The 20,203-nt window shown below is 42.6% G+C and overlaps 1 protein-coding gene across 3 annotated transcripts in view; it reads left to right on the top strand.

The window, feature by feature from the left end:
• Positions 1–1,295: 1,295 nt before the first annotated feature.
• HDAC1 (histone deacetylase 1) overlaps positions 1,296–20,203 on the top strand; it is a 28,537-nt gene continuing 9,629 nt past the window's right edge. For 2 of the 3 annotated variants that reach the window (XM_081056293.1, XM_081056292.1), the window contains exons 1-3: positions 1,296–1,601; positions 7,241–7,353; positions 17,497–17,614. In XM_081056293.1, the coding sequence (XP_080912419.1) occupies positions 1,553–1,601; positions 7,241–7,353; positions 17,497–17,614 (280 nt within the window). In that variant the 5' untranslated portion in view covers positions 1,296–1,552. The remainder of the gene's footprint in view (positions 1,602–7,240; positions 7,354–17,496; positions 17,615–20,203) is intronic. The other variant, XM_081056294.1, reaches the window with a different exon arrangement.

The raw sequence follows: 20,203 nt of genomic DNA, 5'->3' as shown, positions 1-20,203 counted from the left end.
CTCCTTTGGAAACTGTGCAGCCATAGAGTCTGTCAACTTGTATTCTTATCCTCTCCATTTTACAAAGAGGGAAATGGAGGCCCAGAAAGTTTCCTAGCTAGGAAGCAGCAACACAAAATTGGGAATAGAGTTTATTCCCTGGCCTTTGCTGTTTCTTTAATAGAACTGCCCAGTCTTAGATCTATCTTATTACCTTCATTATTAATGGCCCAATACAATTCTCAACTGAGGAACCCAAGTGTCCAAGCACTCTTTAAACTGTAAAGAAGCATATTGTATGTTATTGACTATAGGACCATGAGTGAGTAACTTACTTGGCCCATAGTAAGCACTCACTAAATATTAATGTTATTTTAACATCCCATCACAGTGTTTTTCAGCCTTTCAGCTTTCAATACTGACCAGTTGATGACTGATCTAGTGTAGTGGTCTCAAGTGTAAGATGAGGGGCAATTTACACTTCCTCTAACCCCTCCCCTCCTTGCCCTGGAGACTTGCAGTGTCTGGAGACAATTTTGGTTGTCACATCTTGGGGTGAGGGTGCCACTGGCATCTAACGAGTAGAGGCCAAGAATGCAGTTAAACATCCTACGTGCACAGGACAGCCCCCTACAATAAATAATTATCCAGGCCAAAATGTGAATAGTTTCAATAGCTAGAGAAACCCTGCTCCAGGTTCAGGGGACAATCAGTTTCCTCCTACATAAAAGCACTCCTCAGCCCTCTCCGGCATCTGAATCAGGGAGGTAGGCTTGGAGAAGGAGACTAGGTTCTGCCACGTTGTTACAGTGTCTCTGATGCATTGTAGGCATTCAAAATATGTGTACAATTGAAAATTGAATTTAGAGGAAAAACTAATAAAAAACAAGAAAAAGAAAAAATTGAATTTAATTACTAATTGTGTGAGTCTGAGCAAGTCACAAAGATCTCAACTTCAATATCTTTATCTACAAAATGGGGATAAAAGGCCTCCCCCAAAACTGTTGTGAGATAATCTGCACAGTACTTGGCACAGCACTTTTATTTCGTTTGTCAGTTTAATTCTCTTTCCTCCAAATCTGAGTTATAATCCACGTTCAGCCCTTTCACTAGCTGAGTGACCTTGTGCAAGTCACTTCCCCCCTGTAGACCTCAGTGGATTCTCTGTAAAATTGTACAAAGTTGGCCTCTTATCTCCAAGCACGCTTCCAACACCGAAATGGGACTGTGAAGTTCACAGACCTGCTTTCTTCCCCCGGGACTAATGGTACGGTCCCCGGGCAGCTCCCCCACCCCCCTGTCGCGGACCTTGGTACAGGCCCAGGGGGCCCTGGGCTGCCTCTCCGGGCTTCTCCGGGCTGCCCTTGCCCCCTGCCGAGTTCCGGGCCGTCCCTGCGTAAGCTGATTGGCTGGAGCGGTGCCCGGGCTGCGCGGCTATAGGTGAGCCCGGGAGGGGACGGGCGGGGCGGGCTGGAGGCCCGCCCCCTCCCCCCTGGGTCGGACGCTGAGCAGAGCTGCGGGCGGGAGGCCGGACGGACCGACAGACGGACGGGAGGGACGGGAGGCGAGCAAGATGGCGCAGACTCAGGGCACCAAGAGGAAAGTCTGTTACTACTACGACGGTGAGCACCGTCCTCGCAGCGGGGGCGGGGCCTGGCCGGGCCGGATCCGGGAGCGGGAGGCTGGGAGAGACAGGCGTTGGGGCAAGGCTGAGAGAGGAGGCTGAGAGGAAGACGAGGCTGAGAGAGGAGGCTGAAGGGAAAGGAGGTCCGGGCTGAGGGAGGAGGTTGGGAGGAAGGAGGCCGAGACTGAGGGAGGAGGCTCAGGATGGAAGTCTGGGCTGAGGAATGAGGTCGGGGCAGAGGAAGGAGGTCGAGACTGAGGGAAGAGGCTCAGAGCAAAGGAAAGGAGGTCGAGACTGAGGGAGGAGGCTGAGGGAATCTTGGTGGGGAATTCTGAAGACGTCTGATGAGGAGACTTGGAGGGGACTCCTGGAGGGGAGGCTGAGGCCCAGGGCGGGAGGCAGAATCCGATGGAGGGTGCAAGGGTGCATGTCCCTGCTGAGTGTGCAAAGGCTTTTCGCTGCCCTTTCCTTCCTCCTACTTCGGGGAGAGCCCTTCAGGAACCACCAACTCATCGGCACCACTGCCCCTCCCCCAGTCCCTGGGCAGGGCCTGCGGTTGCTGCTGGGGAAGGGGGTCCCCGGGGTTGGAAGCTAAAGGACGCGAGCTGCTAAAACAGACTTTTGCATGTGACCACAACCCATGGAGCGCTCCTTCTGTACTAGGTAGCATTTAGCTGCCGGTGGCCCATGCAGTTGGTCGAGTCACTTCCCATCTTCCGCTCCGTCTGGAGGAGAAGATAGACAATGACAGAGAATTGCTCGCTGTTGTCCTGCTGGGATAAAGGAACTTTCAGGGTGTCACAGGGGCACGCGAGAAGAGGCCCCGGCCCCGTGGGGGGAGTCAGGGAAGGAGGTGCCGTCGCAGTTGGGGTCTGAAGAACAGGGGTTATTAGCCTGGCACAGGGCAGGCACAGACAGCAGCAGTGTAGAGGTGAGAGAGAGGACAGCTGCTTTGAACGGCATCGGGTGTGTACAGGATGGCTGAAGCTAGACGGGAGGGCCGAGTGTAGACGCGAGGGGACAGGGGGGAGGGAAAGGTTGCTGCTGCTGAGGCTGGAGAAGTAATCGGGGACGAGGTCACCGAGGGCTGGGCATGCTGTCCTAAGGAAGTGGGACTTTATGCCGAGGGCACTGGTGAATCACAGACGTTTTATGCAGGTTAGTGCCATCATCAGATTTCTACCTTAGAACTGTCGCTCTAGGACAGAAATTAAATTCATGAACGTTGGGGTAAGGAAGAAGGCAAGGATCCCCAGTTTCTGGTTTGGGCAGTTTGATGCTGAGTGGAGGAGATGGTGTCAGTTGATAACTTGTTTTCTTCTTCAAAAAGTACTTGTTGAGATGTCTGGGGGACATCTACCTAGACAGTGTTCAGCAGGCCGTTAGCCACCCTGGTCTGAGTTCAGAAGACAGAAATGAGGAGGTTTTTGATAATGGTCAGCATACGTAGTTGTCAGGTGGGAATTTTAGGTGTAAAAGAGGATGCCATCACCCAAGAAGTTACGTAGGGTGAACGGAAGAGGATCCAGGGTGGAATTCTAAGGAAGTGGGAAAATCTAGTGTCCTTCATGCTCTGTACGTCCCCGGCCATAGCACTTGTCACTGTGTATTGTAATTACCCATTTACTTGTTTATACTTACAGGTGGTAAATGCCTTAGGGAAAGGAACAATGTCTAGTCTACCTCTGTATGCTCTACCCCCAGAACGGTGCTTAACTCTTAGTTGGCTCTCAATAAATACTTGCTGATTAAATGATTAAAAAGATAAAGAGGAATAGCCAGAGATGTAAGTGAACCAGAAAGTGTTGGGTTACAGTAGCCAAAAGAGGGAGGGACAAGTGCTGGCAAGCACGGTTTCCTGTGCTAGGTTTGGAACTGAAGCTAGATTGCTGTAGCTTGAGGAATGAATGGATGGGTGAAGAGGAGACATCGGGCTGAACCCTTTTTAATGAAACTTGTCCAGGGCAGAGAGAGGGTTGTTGATAAAGGAGAGATGTAATGGTTGAGAGTTGAGCATATTCAAATTCTTAGGGAAAATAGCCAGAGAGGAAAGGTTGGAGATACAGGAGAGAGGGGCTGGTAATGATGGCGGTTCCTAAAAAGACCAGGTGAGATGGACACCAGAGCACAGGTAGGGGACACTAGCCTTCAAGAGGAAGTTCCTTCTTGGTGAGAAGGTAAGTGGCAAGAGAAAGGTCAAATGTAGGTAAGTTTGGTGGGGAGAGTCGAGGGAGTTTTCAAGATGAAATAGGGGAATATTCCTTGTCCTGAGAGTGGGGGAGGGCCGTTGGTAGAGTAGGAATCTTGAAGAGAGTTAGCTGTTAAATAGCTGTTGTGAAAGAAGGTGCTAGGAAAATAAATTTGGAAGGATGGCTGGGCAGTGGTGAAGACACGTTTGAGGCTGGATCCTTTGACTTTGTAACTGTATCAGTTTGCACAGTTTTGTGATCTCTACATTCTCAGCTTAAAAAGAAGAAAAGAAGGGACCCAGTGTTCAGAGAAGGGAGACTTCTTACTTTTTTTTTTTGGTAATAATTTCTATGTATATAATTTTATTGGGGAATATTGGGGAGCAGTGTGTTTCTCCAGGGCCCATCAGCTCCAAGTCATTGTCCTTCAGTCCTAGTGGTGGAGGGCGCAGCTCAGCTCCAAGTCTAGTTGCCGTTTTCGATCTTTAGTTGCAGGGGGCGCAGCCCACCATCCCATGAGGGAATTGAACCGGCAACCCTGTTGTTCAGAGCTTGCGCTCTAACCAGCTGAGCCATCTGGCCGCAGACTTCTTACTGTTAAGAAACAGTTTTGCAGTGAGGTTACTAGCTTTGGACTCAAATTTGGCTCTGCCACTCAGAAGCTTTGCAGTACTGGGCAAGTCACTTTACCTTTCTAGGCCTCAGGTCACTTCTCTGTGAAACTGAAAAACTATGAGAACAGTGGGAAAAGCTCTTCTAAAGTGTAAAAGTAGTATCTGAATTAAAAGGATTATTTCTTTTAAACTCTCTCAACAACTCAATTCAAAACTGTTAAGAAGGTGTTTCTGGGCCCCACCCTCAGGTACTCCCTTAGCCGTCTAGATAAGGTGTCTTAGTTCCTCAAGTCTAAGGCTTGGCTGGATCCAGGCTTGATAGGCAAGGGAGTTGCTAGGGATCAAGGCCCATGCCAGGAACTTGGGTAAGCAGGAATCCAATTATATAACATGATAATGGTCAGGTGGCTCCTGACTGCCTACACATTGGGTCTGCATCTGGGTGTCTCAGCCAGTGCCTTGAGAAGCTATTCTACCCATCCCCATGGCAGATAAGGTTGTCTGAGGGGCCCTGGGAACTTTTCTGCCTCCCTTCCTGACTACTGCATTTCAAAGTCTGTGTCTATATGGGACTGGGATCCCTACTGAATGCCACTATGTGCTATATTCTGACTGAGAGCACAGTCGCTGCCCTCAGGGGCGTGACTAAGATTAAGAGAAGAGGATGAAAGGACATTAGGTAAAAACTAAGGAAATCTGAATAAAGTAAGGACTTATAGTTAAATATACCAATATTGGTTCATTAGTTATAACAAGTACTTATTTTACTAATGGAAAATTTTAAGAATGGGGAAACTGGGTATGGGTATCTGAGAACTCTCCGTACTAGCTTTGCAATTTTTCTGTAAATCTAAAATTGTTCTAAAAATAAATTATTTAAAAAGAGAGATAGAAGAGGATGAGATCCTTAACATCCAACTGTTTAGAAGTTTCCTATTGTCCCAGGCCCTGTCTATGACAAAATTAAAATGTGGCTTGGATGCTGTTGGTGGCATTCCCCACAGTGCATTGCTCCCTGGAATGACGCCTGTTTCTGGCACCACCACATCACAATGCATAAGAGGTTGGGACCTTTCTTCCACGGGTACTGAAAGATCTGCCTCATCCTGACGGACTCCTAAGGAGAGATCTTTGGGTGTGCAGTTCACTAGATTTTGGAATATTCTTCCAGGAACTTTCTACCAAGTCGACTCACAGAGCGCTCTACATTAAATACAAACTGAAGTAGATACCTGGGAAACCCAATGTAGCTTTTAGCATGCTGGATTTGAGTCAGAAGAGTTGACTTCCCATCACTCATTAGCTGTGCGACCTTGAGCAGTCACTTAACTTCTCTGAGCCTCAGTTCGATTCTTTGAATCTTTATTGAGCCTCTATGACGTACAGGGCGTATTTGTCCTTGCCTTGAAGGAGCACCCAGTCTTGTAGATATAAATAAATATGTCAGTAATTCAAATACAAAACAAAATGAATTAAGTGCTATATACAAATTGCACACAGAGGAAAAGACTATTTATTCTGATCAGGAATAGTGTGGAGCTTGAGCTGGGCTTTGTAGTATGAGGATCATCAGAGAAGGAAGGACATTCCAGGTCAAAGGAAAGGTCTGAATAAAGAAGGTGAATGCCGTGTTCAGGATGCTAGTGTGTTTAGAGCAGAAATTGGCAAACTTTCTGTAAAGGACCAGACAGTAAATATTTTATGTTTTATTTTTTTTATTTTTTTAAAGGAGAGCACAGATCACAGTGGCCTATGCGGGGATCAAACCAGCAACCTTGGTGTTATCAGCACCACGCTCTAACCAACTGAGCTAACCAGCCACTCCCAGATAGTAAATATTTTAGACTTTGAGTGCTGTGCCCGTATGGGTAGTTCTCTGTGGCAACTATTTAACTATTCAACTCAGTCATTATAGTGTGAAAGCAGCCATAGGCTATATATAAACTAATGGAAATGGCTGTGTGCCAGTAAAATTTTATTTACAAAAAACAGTCAACTAATTGTATTGGGCCCAAGGGCCTGTAGTAGTAGTTTGCACACTCCCAGTCTGGAGTAGAGATAAAGAGTGTTGTGGGGGAGGGTTGTGGTGGTAGAGAGCAGGAGATGAAGTTGGAAAGGTAGACTTAAAAAGTCCTTGAATGCCAGGTTACTGAAATACTTTATTCTTTATCCTGTAGAAGATGGGGAGCCATTTAGGACTTTTGAGCAGGGAAGTGATGTTATCAAAGCTGTGTATTAGGGAAATAACTGGTGACAGTGTGGAAGATAATTTGAATTGAAGATAGAGGGACCAGTTAGAAGGCTTTTGCAGGGGCTGATAAGAGTTTAGTTTTCTTACCTATAAAATTGGAATAAAGCTCGCTGTTGTAACTATTTTATAAGGTTATTGTGAGGATCCAGTAATAAAATGAGTGCGAATGTGCTTTGATACCATAAAGTGTGACAATGTACAAGAGGTGAACTGTGGCTTATAATAATTCTGAATATTAAGGATTATTTTTTTGTTGTGAGAGTGAATTCCTTGTAATTATGGCGAATCGCCTCACTGGTTGCTGTTCCGCAGTAGCTTTGGAATGAACCCCTCACACTCTCTAGTACTGCCTGTGGGTTCCAGGAGAAGAAACTGGGCTAGACTGGCATTCATAAGTGCTGACCTCACCAGCGTTCCCTACCTTTTTTTGGGGGGGTGGGGGTTACCCTTCCACAAGGTGAGTGAGAATCTTAAGAGATTAGAATGAATAAGAGAGTTTGCCTAGGAGTTTGTTGTAAAAATTCCTGGGTTCTCCTGGGAGTGTGTATCTGTATCACTGAAACTATCACTCTTTCTTCTTCAGGGGATGTTGGAAATTACTATTATGGACAAGGCCACCCAATGAAGCCTCACCGAATCCGCATGACTCACAATTTGCTACTTAACTATGGTCTCTACCGAAAGATGGAAATCTATGTGAGTTGCTTGGAACCCCCCCCCCCTCCCCCAACTCATCAGCTCTGGTCGTTCAGTATTTTATTTTTTTAACTACTCATTCATTAGACATGTGTTGAGTGGCTGTTATGTGGCAGACAGCACTGTAGATGATAGAGATTCTGTTTTTAAGGAGTTCACTCAAGTGCTAGAGACTGACATGTACACAAGTTAATTACACCACGGTGTGTAAGTACAATGATTTACAAATGACAAGATGCAGACATGAGGAGGGAAGGAGGGAAGGAGCTTGGGATGTTTCCTGGAAGTGATATCGGAGCAGAATTTTAAAGATGGAAAAGAATTTAGCCTGGAGTTTAGGAGGACACTGTCATTCTCAGCCAAGGGAAGAACATACACAAAAGGGCAGAGAGGTAAGAACAATATGGTACATTTGGGGAAAATATAAGTAGTTCAGTGTGCTGTATTGCTGTTTTGTAAAGCGCACAGGTGTGAGTGACGGGAGCTAAAGCTGGAGGGGGCAGCAAGGGTTGGATGTGCTGTGCTAAACAACCCCAATGGGGTCCGGCCTGGTGGCTCAGGCGGTTAGAGCTCCATGCTCCTAACTCTGACGGCTGCCGGTTCGATTCCCACATGGGCCAGGGGGCTCTCAACCACAAGGTTGCCAGTTCAATTCCTCGAGTCCCGCAAGGGATGGTGGGCTGTGCACCTTGCAACTAAGATTGAGCATGGTACCTTGAGCTGAGCTGCCGCTGAGCTCCCGGATGGCTCAGTTGGTTGGACCGTGTCCTCTCAACCACAAGGTTGCCAGTTCGATTCTTCGACTCCCGCAAGGGATTGTGGGCAGCGCCCCCTGCAACTAAAATTGAACACAAGCACCTTGAGCTGTGCTGCCGCTGAGCTCCCGGATGGCTCAATTGATTGGAGTGCGTCCTCTCAACCACAAGGTTGCCGGTTTGACTCCTGCAAGGGATGGTGGGCTGCGCCCCCTGTAACTAGCAACGGCAGCTGGACCTGGAGCTGAGCTGCGCCCTCCACAACTAAGACTGAAAGGACAACTTGAAGCTGAACTGCACCCTTCACAACTAAGATTGAAAGGACAACTTGAAGCTGAACGGCACCCTCCACAACTAAGGTTGAAAGGACAACAACTTGACTTGGAAAAAAGTCCTGGAAGTACATATCGTTCCCCAATAAAGTCCTGTTCCCCTTCCCCAATAAAATCTTTAAAAAAAAAAAAAAAAATTCCGATGGGCCAGGGTCAACAAATCCAATGCCTGTAAAAAAAGAGTGATTGGATCTGTTGAACTAGCACCAAGTCTCTGGTTACTAGAGAGTATAGACTATCTTCATCTCTTAATTGCTGATCTTTGCCCCATCTTCCAGTTTTTAAAGAGAAGCTAGAAATCCAGATTATTATGTAAAATCTCCCATGTTTAAAATGTTAACCCACGTATATATTTTTTAAACCTGTACAAACAAAAACACATCAGTACATCTGTGGACCAAATTTGGTCCAAAGGTTCCCAATTTGAACCTCTTCTGGAGGCAGTGAAGAACAAGTGAAGGATATTGAATGAAAGAGAGAAACAGGCATGTGTTTTAAAAGCATGGAGGCCAGTTAGGCTGTTGCAGGGTCCCAATGAGAAAATCAAGAGGATCTGGGGGCCCATGTTGCCTTACGGTTCCCGTATAAGAGTCTTGTTGAAGTCTATGCGGACAGCTTAAGTAACCTAGCAACAGCAGTACCTTCCTCACCATTTCAGAGACTGAAAGGAGATGAATCTTCCTTCCCAGATGGCCGTGTCATGTCTCTAGAGCCTGTGGAGGCAGCTGGGGAAGCAGGAGGGAGAGTAGACAGACCTTGGGAACAGAGGTTTTTCAGATATGAAAGGCAGCTGGGAATGAAAACCATAAAAGGTAGTAAGGTTTTCAGGGACTCTAGAGCAGACTAGCATTTAGATAAAGATACCTGAATGTGAAATAGTAAGCACTAATCCCTTCCGGAGTTGCCCAGAGCACGTCTATAGCATGCTAACCTGGCCTCAACTTGCCTTCTTTCCTGCCTTTCCCCCCTCAGCCCTCCAAGGCAGCCAGACCAGCTTCTGCCTCTTTGTCCCACATCCTGACTGGGAGGATTATTTACTCTGCCCAGTTACACCTCACTCATCTTCAAGCGTCGTCTCAAGCCCTATTCCTTTCACTCACCATACTTTTGTTGAGTACTTTTCATACCCAAGAGACTATATTAACCTCCATGAGATATATTGAGATAATAAAAAATGGATTCTATCTCCAAGTCAGAGGACAAATAAACTAACATTTATTGATGATTGCTAGGTGCCAGGCCAGGGCTACCTGTTATTTCTTTAATGTTTATTGCAACCCTAACTTATAGATGAGAAAACAAGCCCAGAGAGGATAATTAACATGCCTAAAGTCACACAGCTATTAACAGATGAGCTAAGACTTGAACCCCTATCTCTCTGATTCTAGAGTCTGTCTCTGTCCATCTGTTCTTTTTGTCCTTCCTAAACAACCTCTTAACAAGAAGTCTAGAGGTAGATAGTCTAAGGATTTCTTTGTTTTGTTTTGTTTCTTGGCTATGTTATCAGGGATCCAGGCTTATTCTGTCCTGCTCAGCCATCCTTAACTTTTGTGATTTCATCCTCATGTTTTTTGCCTTGAAGTCACATGATGGCCGTCTCAGTTCCAAGTATCATGTCTTCATACAACAGACTCCAAAGAGGGAGGGAACAGGGTCAAAATGGATCACTCTCCACTGTCCCCACCCCACACTCCCTTTTTAATTAAAAAGGAAAACCTTTTCCAGAAGTTTCCCAACGTATTTCCCATTAAATCTCATTGGGTCATTTACCATCTTTAGACCGTTCACCAGCAATTGGCTTAGATTCTCCACATTTGATCCCTGGGGCTGGGTACATTAACACCCAACCAGTTGAGATCTGTTACCAAGAAAGAGGGAAGAGAATGGCTCTTTAGGAAGCAACCAATAAGGAAATAATACCTTATTGGAAATGACATCACGTGTGGTATTCTTATTGTAAACTTAAAGCAAAACCCTAGTATAATTTCCTTCCAAAATCTTTAGACCTTGTTCTGTTTAATGTGATCTTTTTCCTTCTCTGGCCCTACATTTTCACCGAGTGTGAATCTTTGGTCCTATTCCCCCAACAGAGTTTCTCGGCATCCATCCCTTCTATCTCCTCCTTTCTCTGGGCTGAGATCCTAGCATTCCTTTCCCAAAGCACAGATAGCCATTTTAGTATCTGTCCTGAAATTGATGGTTTTTGAGAGTGAGCCCAGAGGGACACTCCTTAGATTTCTCATAGAAGTTGCTATATTATTTCTGTCTCTATACCTGAAGGAGACATGTTGAAATCTTTTTCACACAATTTCATCCTCTTTGGTCCCTCCCCCAATTCTGTCTCCACACAGATCTAATTAATCTCTCCCAGAATCAACATCCCACTTTTCATCCAGGCACATTCCTATTTATATAATCAAAAACCCTGCTCTCTTCTTTGCCTTGGATGCTAATTTTGTATATTCCCAGGCTTCTTATTCATTGCCTTCTGTTCTTTTGTTCTTTTTTTAAAAAATGTTTTTATAAAACATTGAGTAGATATGAAAGGATTTTTATAAAATATATGTAAGGTTTAAAGAATCACATTGCAATTAATACCACCCGATTTAAGAAAAGGAACATTTCCGTGACTGCTAAAGCCTCTGTATGCACTTGCCTAACCCTGTCTTCTTCCCCGGAGTTAACCTCTGCCCTGAATTTGGGGTTTATTATTACCTTGCTTTACTTTACAATTTTACCAGTGTGTGTTTTACATGTTTTAGTTTTACATGTTTGTTACATAAATGGAGCCATATAGTACTTATGTGACTTGCCATTTTTGCTCAACATGTTTCTGAGAGGCATATATGTTGATGCATGTAACTATTTATTTTCACTGTATTTCTTTGAAAGAATATGCTACAATTTGTTTTATGATTGGTGGACATTTGGTTTGTTTCTAATTTGGATCTATTACAAACACTGCTGCTGTGAACATTCCTAAACATGCTTCTTGGTGCACGTATGCTGGAGTTTCACTGGGGATATAGTAGGAATAGAATTGCTGGGTCAGGACGTGTGCATCTCATCACCCTTATATTAGATAATGCCAAGATGGTTTCCAGTTGCCAGCAATGTAGAGTTACTGCAGTTGCTCCAAGTCCTTGTCAACCCTTGATTTTGTCATATTTAAATTGTTTTGCCAGTTTAGGTAGTAATGAAATGGTACCTTGCTGTTATTTTAATTTGTATTTCCCTGGTTACTAGTGAGGTTGAGGATCTTTTTGTTTGCTTATTGGCTATTCAGGTTTCCCTGTTGAAGTTCCTATTCAAGCTTTTTCCCATTTTTCTATGTGATTGTCTGTTTTTCTTTTTTGTTTTAATTGGACCTCAGATACACAGAATAGGGTCAATCATTATACTTGGCAGATAAGCGTCAAAAGAAGGTCCAATCTTCTTTTTAAAAAATTGATTTTATTGTTTATTTAATAATTTTATTTACTTAAATATTTTAATAATGCAGTGAACATCCATATTCCTACAACCAAATTACTCTTCTAAATTATGTGTTTGTCTTGTTTTTTAAAAAATATGGTTATCATGTGTATATGCGCTTATTCATTTACTTGTTTTTGAATTTTTAAAAAATGATATCATGCTATGTGTAGTCTTTAATTCTTTCATTTTTCTCTGCTGAATATTTTCTCATGTCAATATACTGCAGTTTATCCATTCTTCCGTGTTCTTAATTTATATCTAGTTTTTTAATGTTAAGAACAGTGCTACTGGACATACTCTTGTACATGTCTTTTAGTGCATATATGCAAACATTTCTTTAGGCTATTTCCCTAAGAGTAAAATTGCTCGAGTGTAGGGTCTGTGAATGTTAAACACCACATTGCTTGTCCATGTGGTTGAATGAGTTTTACTCTCACTGGCACAATGTATAAGAAATACCTTGATTCACATGCTCTCCTACACTTGGAACGAGACTTTAAATTTTGCCAATCAAATGGGTGTAAAACAGTATATAATTGTGGTCTTGATGTGCATTTCACTAATGATCAGTGAAACTGAGCATCTCTTCCGATGTTTATTAGCCATTTGTATGTCCTCTACTGTGAAATGTCTTTTAATTTCTTTTGCCCATTTTCCTCTTGGGTTGTTTGGCTTTCTTTTTCTTACCAATTTGTAGTAGTTCATTATATATTCTCGTACAGTAGTCCTTCCTTATCCATGGTATATACTATATCTAGAATTGATTCTTTAATATGCTTTGAAATAAGAATCCACTGAATTTTTCCCCCACGTTGCCCCAGCGGATTTATTGAAAAGTCTATTGTTTCCCCTCTAATCTAAATGCCACCACTTTTACATATGAAATGTCCATTTTTATTCATTCATTCCACGTATACTTAGTAAAGACCAACTTTGTGCCAGACACCATGTGTCTGCTTCTGGGCTCTATGTTCTGTTGACTTGGTCTGTTTTATTGACCCAGATGCTAGTACCAGTCTTTTTAGTAAGTCTCGATATCTCGTAGCACAAGCCCTCCCACTTTGTTGTTCTTTAAAAAAAAAAAAAAAAAAAGTGACTTGCTGTTTGCCCTTTGTACGTCTATATTAATTTTAGAATTAACTCATCAAATGCTACACACAAATCTTAGATTTTGGTTGAAATTTCATTGACTCTATATATCATCTTAGGGGAAAATTGATATTTTGAGAATATGAAGTCTTTGAATTCATGAACATGGTATATATATCTATTTATATAGCTCTTTTTTTTTTCTTAACTTTTTATTTTTTTTAAGTGTGTTTTTTCCAGGACCATCAGCTCCAAGTCATGTAGTTGTTTCAATCTAGTTGTGGAGGGGGCACAGCTCACAGTGGCCCATGTGGGGATCGAACCTGCAACCTTGTTAAGGGCACTGCACTCTAACTAACTGAGCTAATTGGCCGCCCCTATTGAGGTCTTTTTAAAGGTCTCATAAAAAGGCTTCCTTTAACTTCTTTATTGTGAAGTATAACACATGTACAGAAATGTGCTATATATGTTATAAAAGAAATGTGCAGTTTAACAAATTGATATAAAATAAACATACATGTAAACACCAAGCCTGCCTTGCCAGGTGCTGCAGGGACTTGTGGTCTGGGCTGTGGGTGGGGGTTGGGGTTGAGCTGGGCATGGAAGCTGGGGAGACTGGGGGTGGTAGGCAGGTGCAGGCCCCTCCCCCATCGAGTAAAATTAAAACACAACACAACAAAACAAAAAAACACCAACCAGTTCAAGAAACAGAACCTTGCCAGTACCTCAGAAACTTCATATCGCTTCCTGATCACAGCTTCTTCTCTTCCCCAAGATGTACCCAGAATTATGACTTTTCTGTTAATTGCTTCCTTGCTCTTCATCATAATTTAACTACCTAAATATGCATCCCTGAACAATATAGTTTAATTTTGCTGAACTTTATAGAAATGGAATTATGTAATATGCATTTTTTGTGTGTAGCTTGTTCAGTCATTGCCATGTAGTGTTTTATTGTAGAATATACCGGTTTACCCATTCCACTGTTGATGGGCAGTTGAGATTTTGGCTATCAACATAAAGTTTTATATTTTCTCCATAAAGATAATATACATCTTTTATTAGATTTATTTCCAGGTACTTCATTTTTTAATGCTATCGTAAATTGTGTCTTTTTAAAATCTTATTTTTTAAATTGTTTACTGGTATATAAAAATGCAGTGCAGTTGTTTTTTTATTTAAATATATATCCAAAGCCTCTGTAGATCTGATTCTGCTATTTGTTGTTTGTATGGGCCCTCACACCTGATGCTGTTTCCTAATGTGTTTTGTGATTTTTGACTGTGAGGTCATGTTTTTTGGAACATTATGGCCTGGGATGAAGGTGGATTCTTAGGGCAAGTTTGCTTTTACTTTGTAAAAGAGACAGCTTTTGAGATGGTCTTTGTCCTTCAGAGATTTGGAATAGGGATGAATTTCAAATTGTAGGAGGAGCATGATCATTGATGATGTGGTAGAAAGTTCTATGGGTCTTATGGAGGGAGAGCTGTTTGTCTGCAGCATAATATTTATGGAAGAGAGCAGTGGGAGTTAGATTGGAAAAGGAACCTTGCAAAGTTCCAGTGATTACCGTGTCAGAATTTAGAATCTTTTCCCTTGTAATTATAGAGTTATTGAATGTTTTAGATCAGGGCATTGACTTTTTAAGATTTTTGTGACACCTTTAGGAAGATGATTGGAAGAGGATATAAATGGGACCAATTAGGAGGCCAAAATTAATCCAAATGAGAGTTAATTTATGGCAACAGATATGTACTGAGCACCTACTAAGTGCCAGCACCATGCTAATTGCTTAGAATAAAGACAGACCTGTTCCTGGCCTCCCAGAGTGGACTAAACAAACACAAGTTATATTGCAGTTTGAATGTGATGATAGAGGGAAGTAAGGGTTCTCTGGGAAGCACTTGAGAAAGTTACTTAACCGAGACTCTAGGGGTCAAGGACAGCACTCTGGGGGAATTAATTTTTCAATTGCAGCCTAAGGTTGAGTAGAGGAGTGAAGAGAACGGTAATGTAGGCCGTAGCATGTGCAAAGTTCCAAAGATGAGCGAGAATTCCCTTGGAGAGTGGCAAGTAAAATTGTGCTTGGCAGAATGGTGCAATCAATGCATGAGATCAATTCAGCCCCTCATATGTTTTGTTTAGCTCAAAAAGTACTTTTAAGAACTTTGTTAGTGGCCAACCTTTGACAAAATAAGATTTAACCCAGAAGACTGACAATTGGGCCCAAATTCCTTTATGGTCGTAATCAGCTAGGCTGCCCTCTCAGCTTACTAGTGTTTTTGTTTGTCTTAAGCACCAAGTTAGCTAAACTGCCTGGCCTTTTTAAGTACTTTGAATTTGGTGTTTCCTAGACTAGAGCATAAAATATTTAGAGGGATTTTAGACAGGTGAGCAGGGACCAGATTGTTTTGGTTTCCCAGGCTATAATAGGTTAAAGAGTTCGGGCTTGATCTTGTGAGGAATGAAGCATTTTTAGAAGAGCGTGACATGATTCATTTTGAATTTTAGACAGATTACTATGGCTGTAGGATTTGAGAATAGATTCACAGTTGTTAAGGGTATCAGTTAGGAAATTGATGCCACAATCCAAGCCAAAAACGTGGTTTCCTGGGGATGGAAGTAGACGGATCGGACAGATACATCAGCGGTAGTGTCAAGAGAAGGTGGATGTGGTAGATGAGCTGAGAGGAATCCGGGCTTCTGTCTCGAGCAGCTGCTGGATGGACGGTGGCTAGAAGAGGAAATCTGGGCAAGAGGCGCATCGGAGAAATAAGGTGGTGGATGTGTGCAGTCAAGACTATGAAGGGATAATGAAAGAGATGGGCAATGGATTGAAGTAGAAGGCAAGAAAGGGAGGAGTTGGGGCCGGCCCGGTGGCTCAGGCGGTTGGAGCTCCATGCTCCTAAGGCGGAGGTTGCTGGTTGGATTCCCTCGAGCAAAGGCTCGCACCTTGAGCTGAGCTGCCTCCCGGGTGGCTCAGTTGGTTGGAGCGCGTCCTCTCAACCACAAGGTTAAAGTTGACACTTAGGTTTTCAGCCTGAGTGGATGATGGCATCATTCACAAAAAATAGTAAAAGAGAAGTTCTGGAAGTAAAATTGAATTAGAAGTGCCTCTAGGATTTGTGGGTGGAGCTGGCTGGGAAGCTGTTGGAATTGTGAGTCTGGAGCTCAGAATAGAGATTAAGATGGAGAGTTTGGGCACTCATTGCTCTAGAAGGGGCACAGTGGAGCTTTGGCGGCATTGCCAAGAGAGTAAAGGGCTTAGTATAATTAAAAAAACAAACTTAGTATTTGGAGCCAAGTCTAGCTTCTTTCACTATGGGTGTGGTTTTTTGTTTGTTTTTATAAAACAGTGTCCACCGTTCAGTCTTATATTTTTATCATATTAAGTGAGAATTAAATGAAAGTCAAATAGTATCAGGAGCCAGACCTCTGGGTTTCCTATTCCACTTACTAGCTGTATAACCTTAGGCAAATTACTTCTCTACTACAGTTTCCTTACTGCAAAGTGAGGAAAATAATAATATGAACTTTAAAAGGTTGTTGTAAGGATCACATATAAAATACCTAAAACAGTGACTGGCACAGAGTAAACACTCAATGTTAGCTATATATTGAAAATGCTTTATACTATAAAAGTAAAGAAGATAATTTTTAATTTTTTTTTTTTTTTTTTTTTACGGAGGGCACAGCTCACAGTGGCCCTTGTGGGAACCGAACCGGCAACTTTGGTGTTATCAGCACCACACTCTAACCAACTGAGCTAACTGGCCACCCCGAGAAGAGAATTTTCAAAAAGAGGAGAAGGAATCAGAATGTTGGCATATATACCTGAAACTAATGTAAAATAATATTGAATGTCAACTGTAATTGAAAATAAAAAAAATAAAATGATGGACAACAAAAGAAATTCAAGATTCGAAAATAAAATTTAAGTGGAAAATTAAAAAAAAAAAATGTTGGAATAACTAGGAAATGACCATGTCATGTTTTAGTGAGGGAGGATGTCATCAGAATTATTGGTGTGATGATGATTTATAAAGAAGTTCCCATCTATTTCAATTAGACACCCCTTTTTCTTGAGCTGTTGGAGCCATTATATACTGTTATATTTAATTTGAAAAAGAGGTAATAATTTGTAAAGTGCTTCACAATTTACAAAGAGATTTAACAATCTCATTCAGTTATCACAAACTCCCTGGCTCTGGTACTATTTAGTAAATGAGGAAATTGAGGCTCAAGCGAGGGACTTGTCTAAGCAACAGAGCTTGCCTGAGTTGCAGGCTGGATCTTCTGAGTCTCCTTTGATAATCTTATTTGTCTAATTAGATTGTAAGTTTCTTGAGGCTTGAATCTAATCAGTAATTTCTTTTTGTTTTTGACAGCACCTAGCTCAGTGCTGGACAGATAGATATAAGTGTTCAAACTAGACTGAGTGAAGACTAGCAGTAGTCAATAACATGCCCTTTGTCCCCTCTGCCCTCTAGCGCCCTCACAAAGCCAATGCTGAGGAGATGACCAAGTACCACAGTGATGACTACATTAAATTCTTGCGCTCCATCCGCCCAGATAACATGTCCGAGTACAGCAAGCAGATGCAGAGATGTAAGTACATTCTGTTCCCTCCCTGCTCTCACGCTCCCAGTTGGATCTCACTATCAGTTGGAGAGGCCCACCCTGCTTTCCTTTGTACCTTCCATTCAGCTGACACCTGATTTCCCTTGCCTCCCAAAGGGGCCAGAGTGCTTCTTTTTTCTCAAGTCTGGTTTTCCTTGTTTCTTGATTATAAGGAATAGAGATTGAACTTTGTCCAATTAAATTCACAATATTTTGCTAAGAAAACTGTAGTTGTCGTAAATGGAAGAAGCAGTGACCTGGGAGGGGGAGACAGGAGATACAGGTCGCAGCTCTGACTCTTAACTGACCATAGAAGTCACTTCCTCTCAGAGTTTTCCTTTGTAAAATGGACTGGATATCATCCCATACAACTGTCACTGCTCTCACTTTGTGAATGTTAATTGAGACGAATTTAGCAGCCATTTAGGACAGACTCTAGATGATGTAATCTTTGAGTTGAGATGATTCGACCCCTACCCCCTGAGACTTGAAACTCAGAACAGGTCCCATCTTAGAAGCAACACTCATTTTGTAGGAATTGTGGGGACTATTTTAGCTGTGGGGAAAAATATGTTCAGTTTGGGAAGAACTATTACACCTGACTTCTCCTTTGTGTTATTTTAGAAATTCTCTTTTAGCACCTAAGATCTCTTATAATAACAGCATTGTCCAGAAGTTTTGACTAGTTTATGATGGCTTATTTTGAAATGTCAGGAAATCTATGGCATTGTTTGTTGCTGCTGCTACAAGTTAGTCTGATCCCCAGGCAGAAAGTTATTTATTAGTCACAATAATTATGCAGGTGATGATTACAGAACCACAGAGACCTTTTTTGAAGCATTAAGCTTCACAACTCCAGGACCTGCTGCCCCCTCTAAGTGAAGTATTTGCCCTGAGTTAGCAGGGTCTTATTTCCTTCCAGGGTGAGACAAATTCATTCCTTTTTTTAGGTGGCTTTAGGGGTTTCCATTACCTATTTAGGCCAGTAATCAGGCTCTACTGTCAGCAGAGAGGGCTCTTATTAGAGAAGCCGCTTTGTGTTGAGGCAAGAAAATGAGCTTTAATGTCTTGGTTTGAATCCCTTAGCTCTACCACTTAGCTATGTGCTCTTGAGTAAGTTTCCTAGCCTCTCTGAGCCTTGTTTTCCCTTCTTTAAAAAGAAGACAATAGGGGGCTGCCAGATGGCTTAGTTGGCCCAATTGGTTAGAGCATGAGCTCTCAACAACAAGGTTGCTGGTTCAATTCCCATATTGTATGCTGGGCTGCACCCCCTGCAACTAAGATTGAAAACGGCCACTGGACTTGGAGCTGAGCTGCTCCCTCCACTACTAGTTTGAAGGACAACGACTTGGAGCTGATGGGCCCTGGAGAAACACTGTTCCCCAATATTCTCCCATAAAATTAAAAAAAAAAGACAATAGTAATAGTGCCTATCTTGTAGTGGAGGTTGAGGGGGATAAGTGAGATAATGTATTCAAAGCACCGACTGTCAATGAATAGTAGCTTTTGCTAGTGTGACTTCCATTATTTTCAAACCTGTCAAGTCAGACAAAATACAAGACCCTCAGGAGTGCACATGTTTGGTTGGCTCTGGCTCCCAGTTTGCTCCAGTTTTCCTGAAACCAAACATTCTCAACTTAAGCATTCAGAAATTAGGTCTGGGATTTTCTCTCATTGAAGATGAGAGTAGAAAGGATGAGGCCAGACAACAACGGGGATGTAAGAACTGAGCTCTTTTTAAATATTTACCAACACCTAACATAGGAAATTATACCTGAAATACCTGCAATAAGACCAAGTAAGTCAGGTTTCCTTGCTTTTGGCTAGACTGTAATAAATGTTTCGTGGTCACTTTGATACTTTGAGAACTTTGATCAGAGGTTAAAATGGGAACATGAATAAATGCAGCTTATTGGGGGCAGTTAGTCAATCTGAACTTGAGGCTCATGGTGGAAACATGATAAAAGGAATTTATGGTGATGAAATTCGGAGATGTTCTTGTCCATTTGATAGATGTGTAATGTAAAGTGAGACCCAGGAAAGTGAAATGCCTTTCCCAGGGTTACACAGCAAGGTGGCGGTAGAATGGAGAATGGAATTCTAGTCTCCTGATTCTGTAGAATTTTTAAATATGTCGCATATAAAATATTTCAGACACACAAAGGAAGTATAAAAAGTAATATAATGAATGTACACGTCCTCACTACCAGCCTAAGAAAGAAAACATTACCAATACAGTGGAAGCTCCCTGGGCACCTCCTGTTGATCACATACCCTTTCTCTCCTACTCCCCCTGCCAACCCATTATCACCACCACCACCCAGGTATACGCATTATCCTGAAGTCAGTGTTTAATCCCACGCATCTTTTTATTGCCTCTCTACCTACCTCTGCTCCCCTGTCTCACCCAGTATTGCTCACCTTCAGTCTAAAGCCAGCCAAGAATGATAAAAGTATAGTAGGCAGGAAGAGGGGAAACCCTGGATAAGTCCTTCCTACGTTTACAATCAGCCCAAGTGACGGGCTGGTCTTCCCTCCCCCTTCGCCCCCTTCCATCTCTAATCACACAGTATGTTG

The sequence above is a fragment of the Rhinolophus hipposideros genome (assembly GCF_964194185.1).
Source record: "Rhinolophus hipposideros genome assembly, chromosome: 8".
Classification (NCBI taxonomy): domain Eukaryota; kingdom Metazoa; phylum Chordata; class Mammalia; order Chiroptera; family Rhinolophidae; genus Rhinolophus; species Rhinolophus hipposideros.
This window is presented reverse-complemented; position numbering and strand designations above follow the sequence as displayed.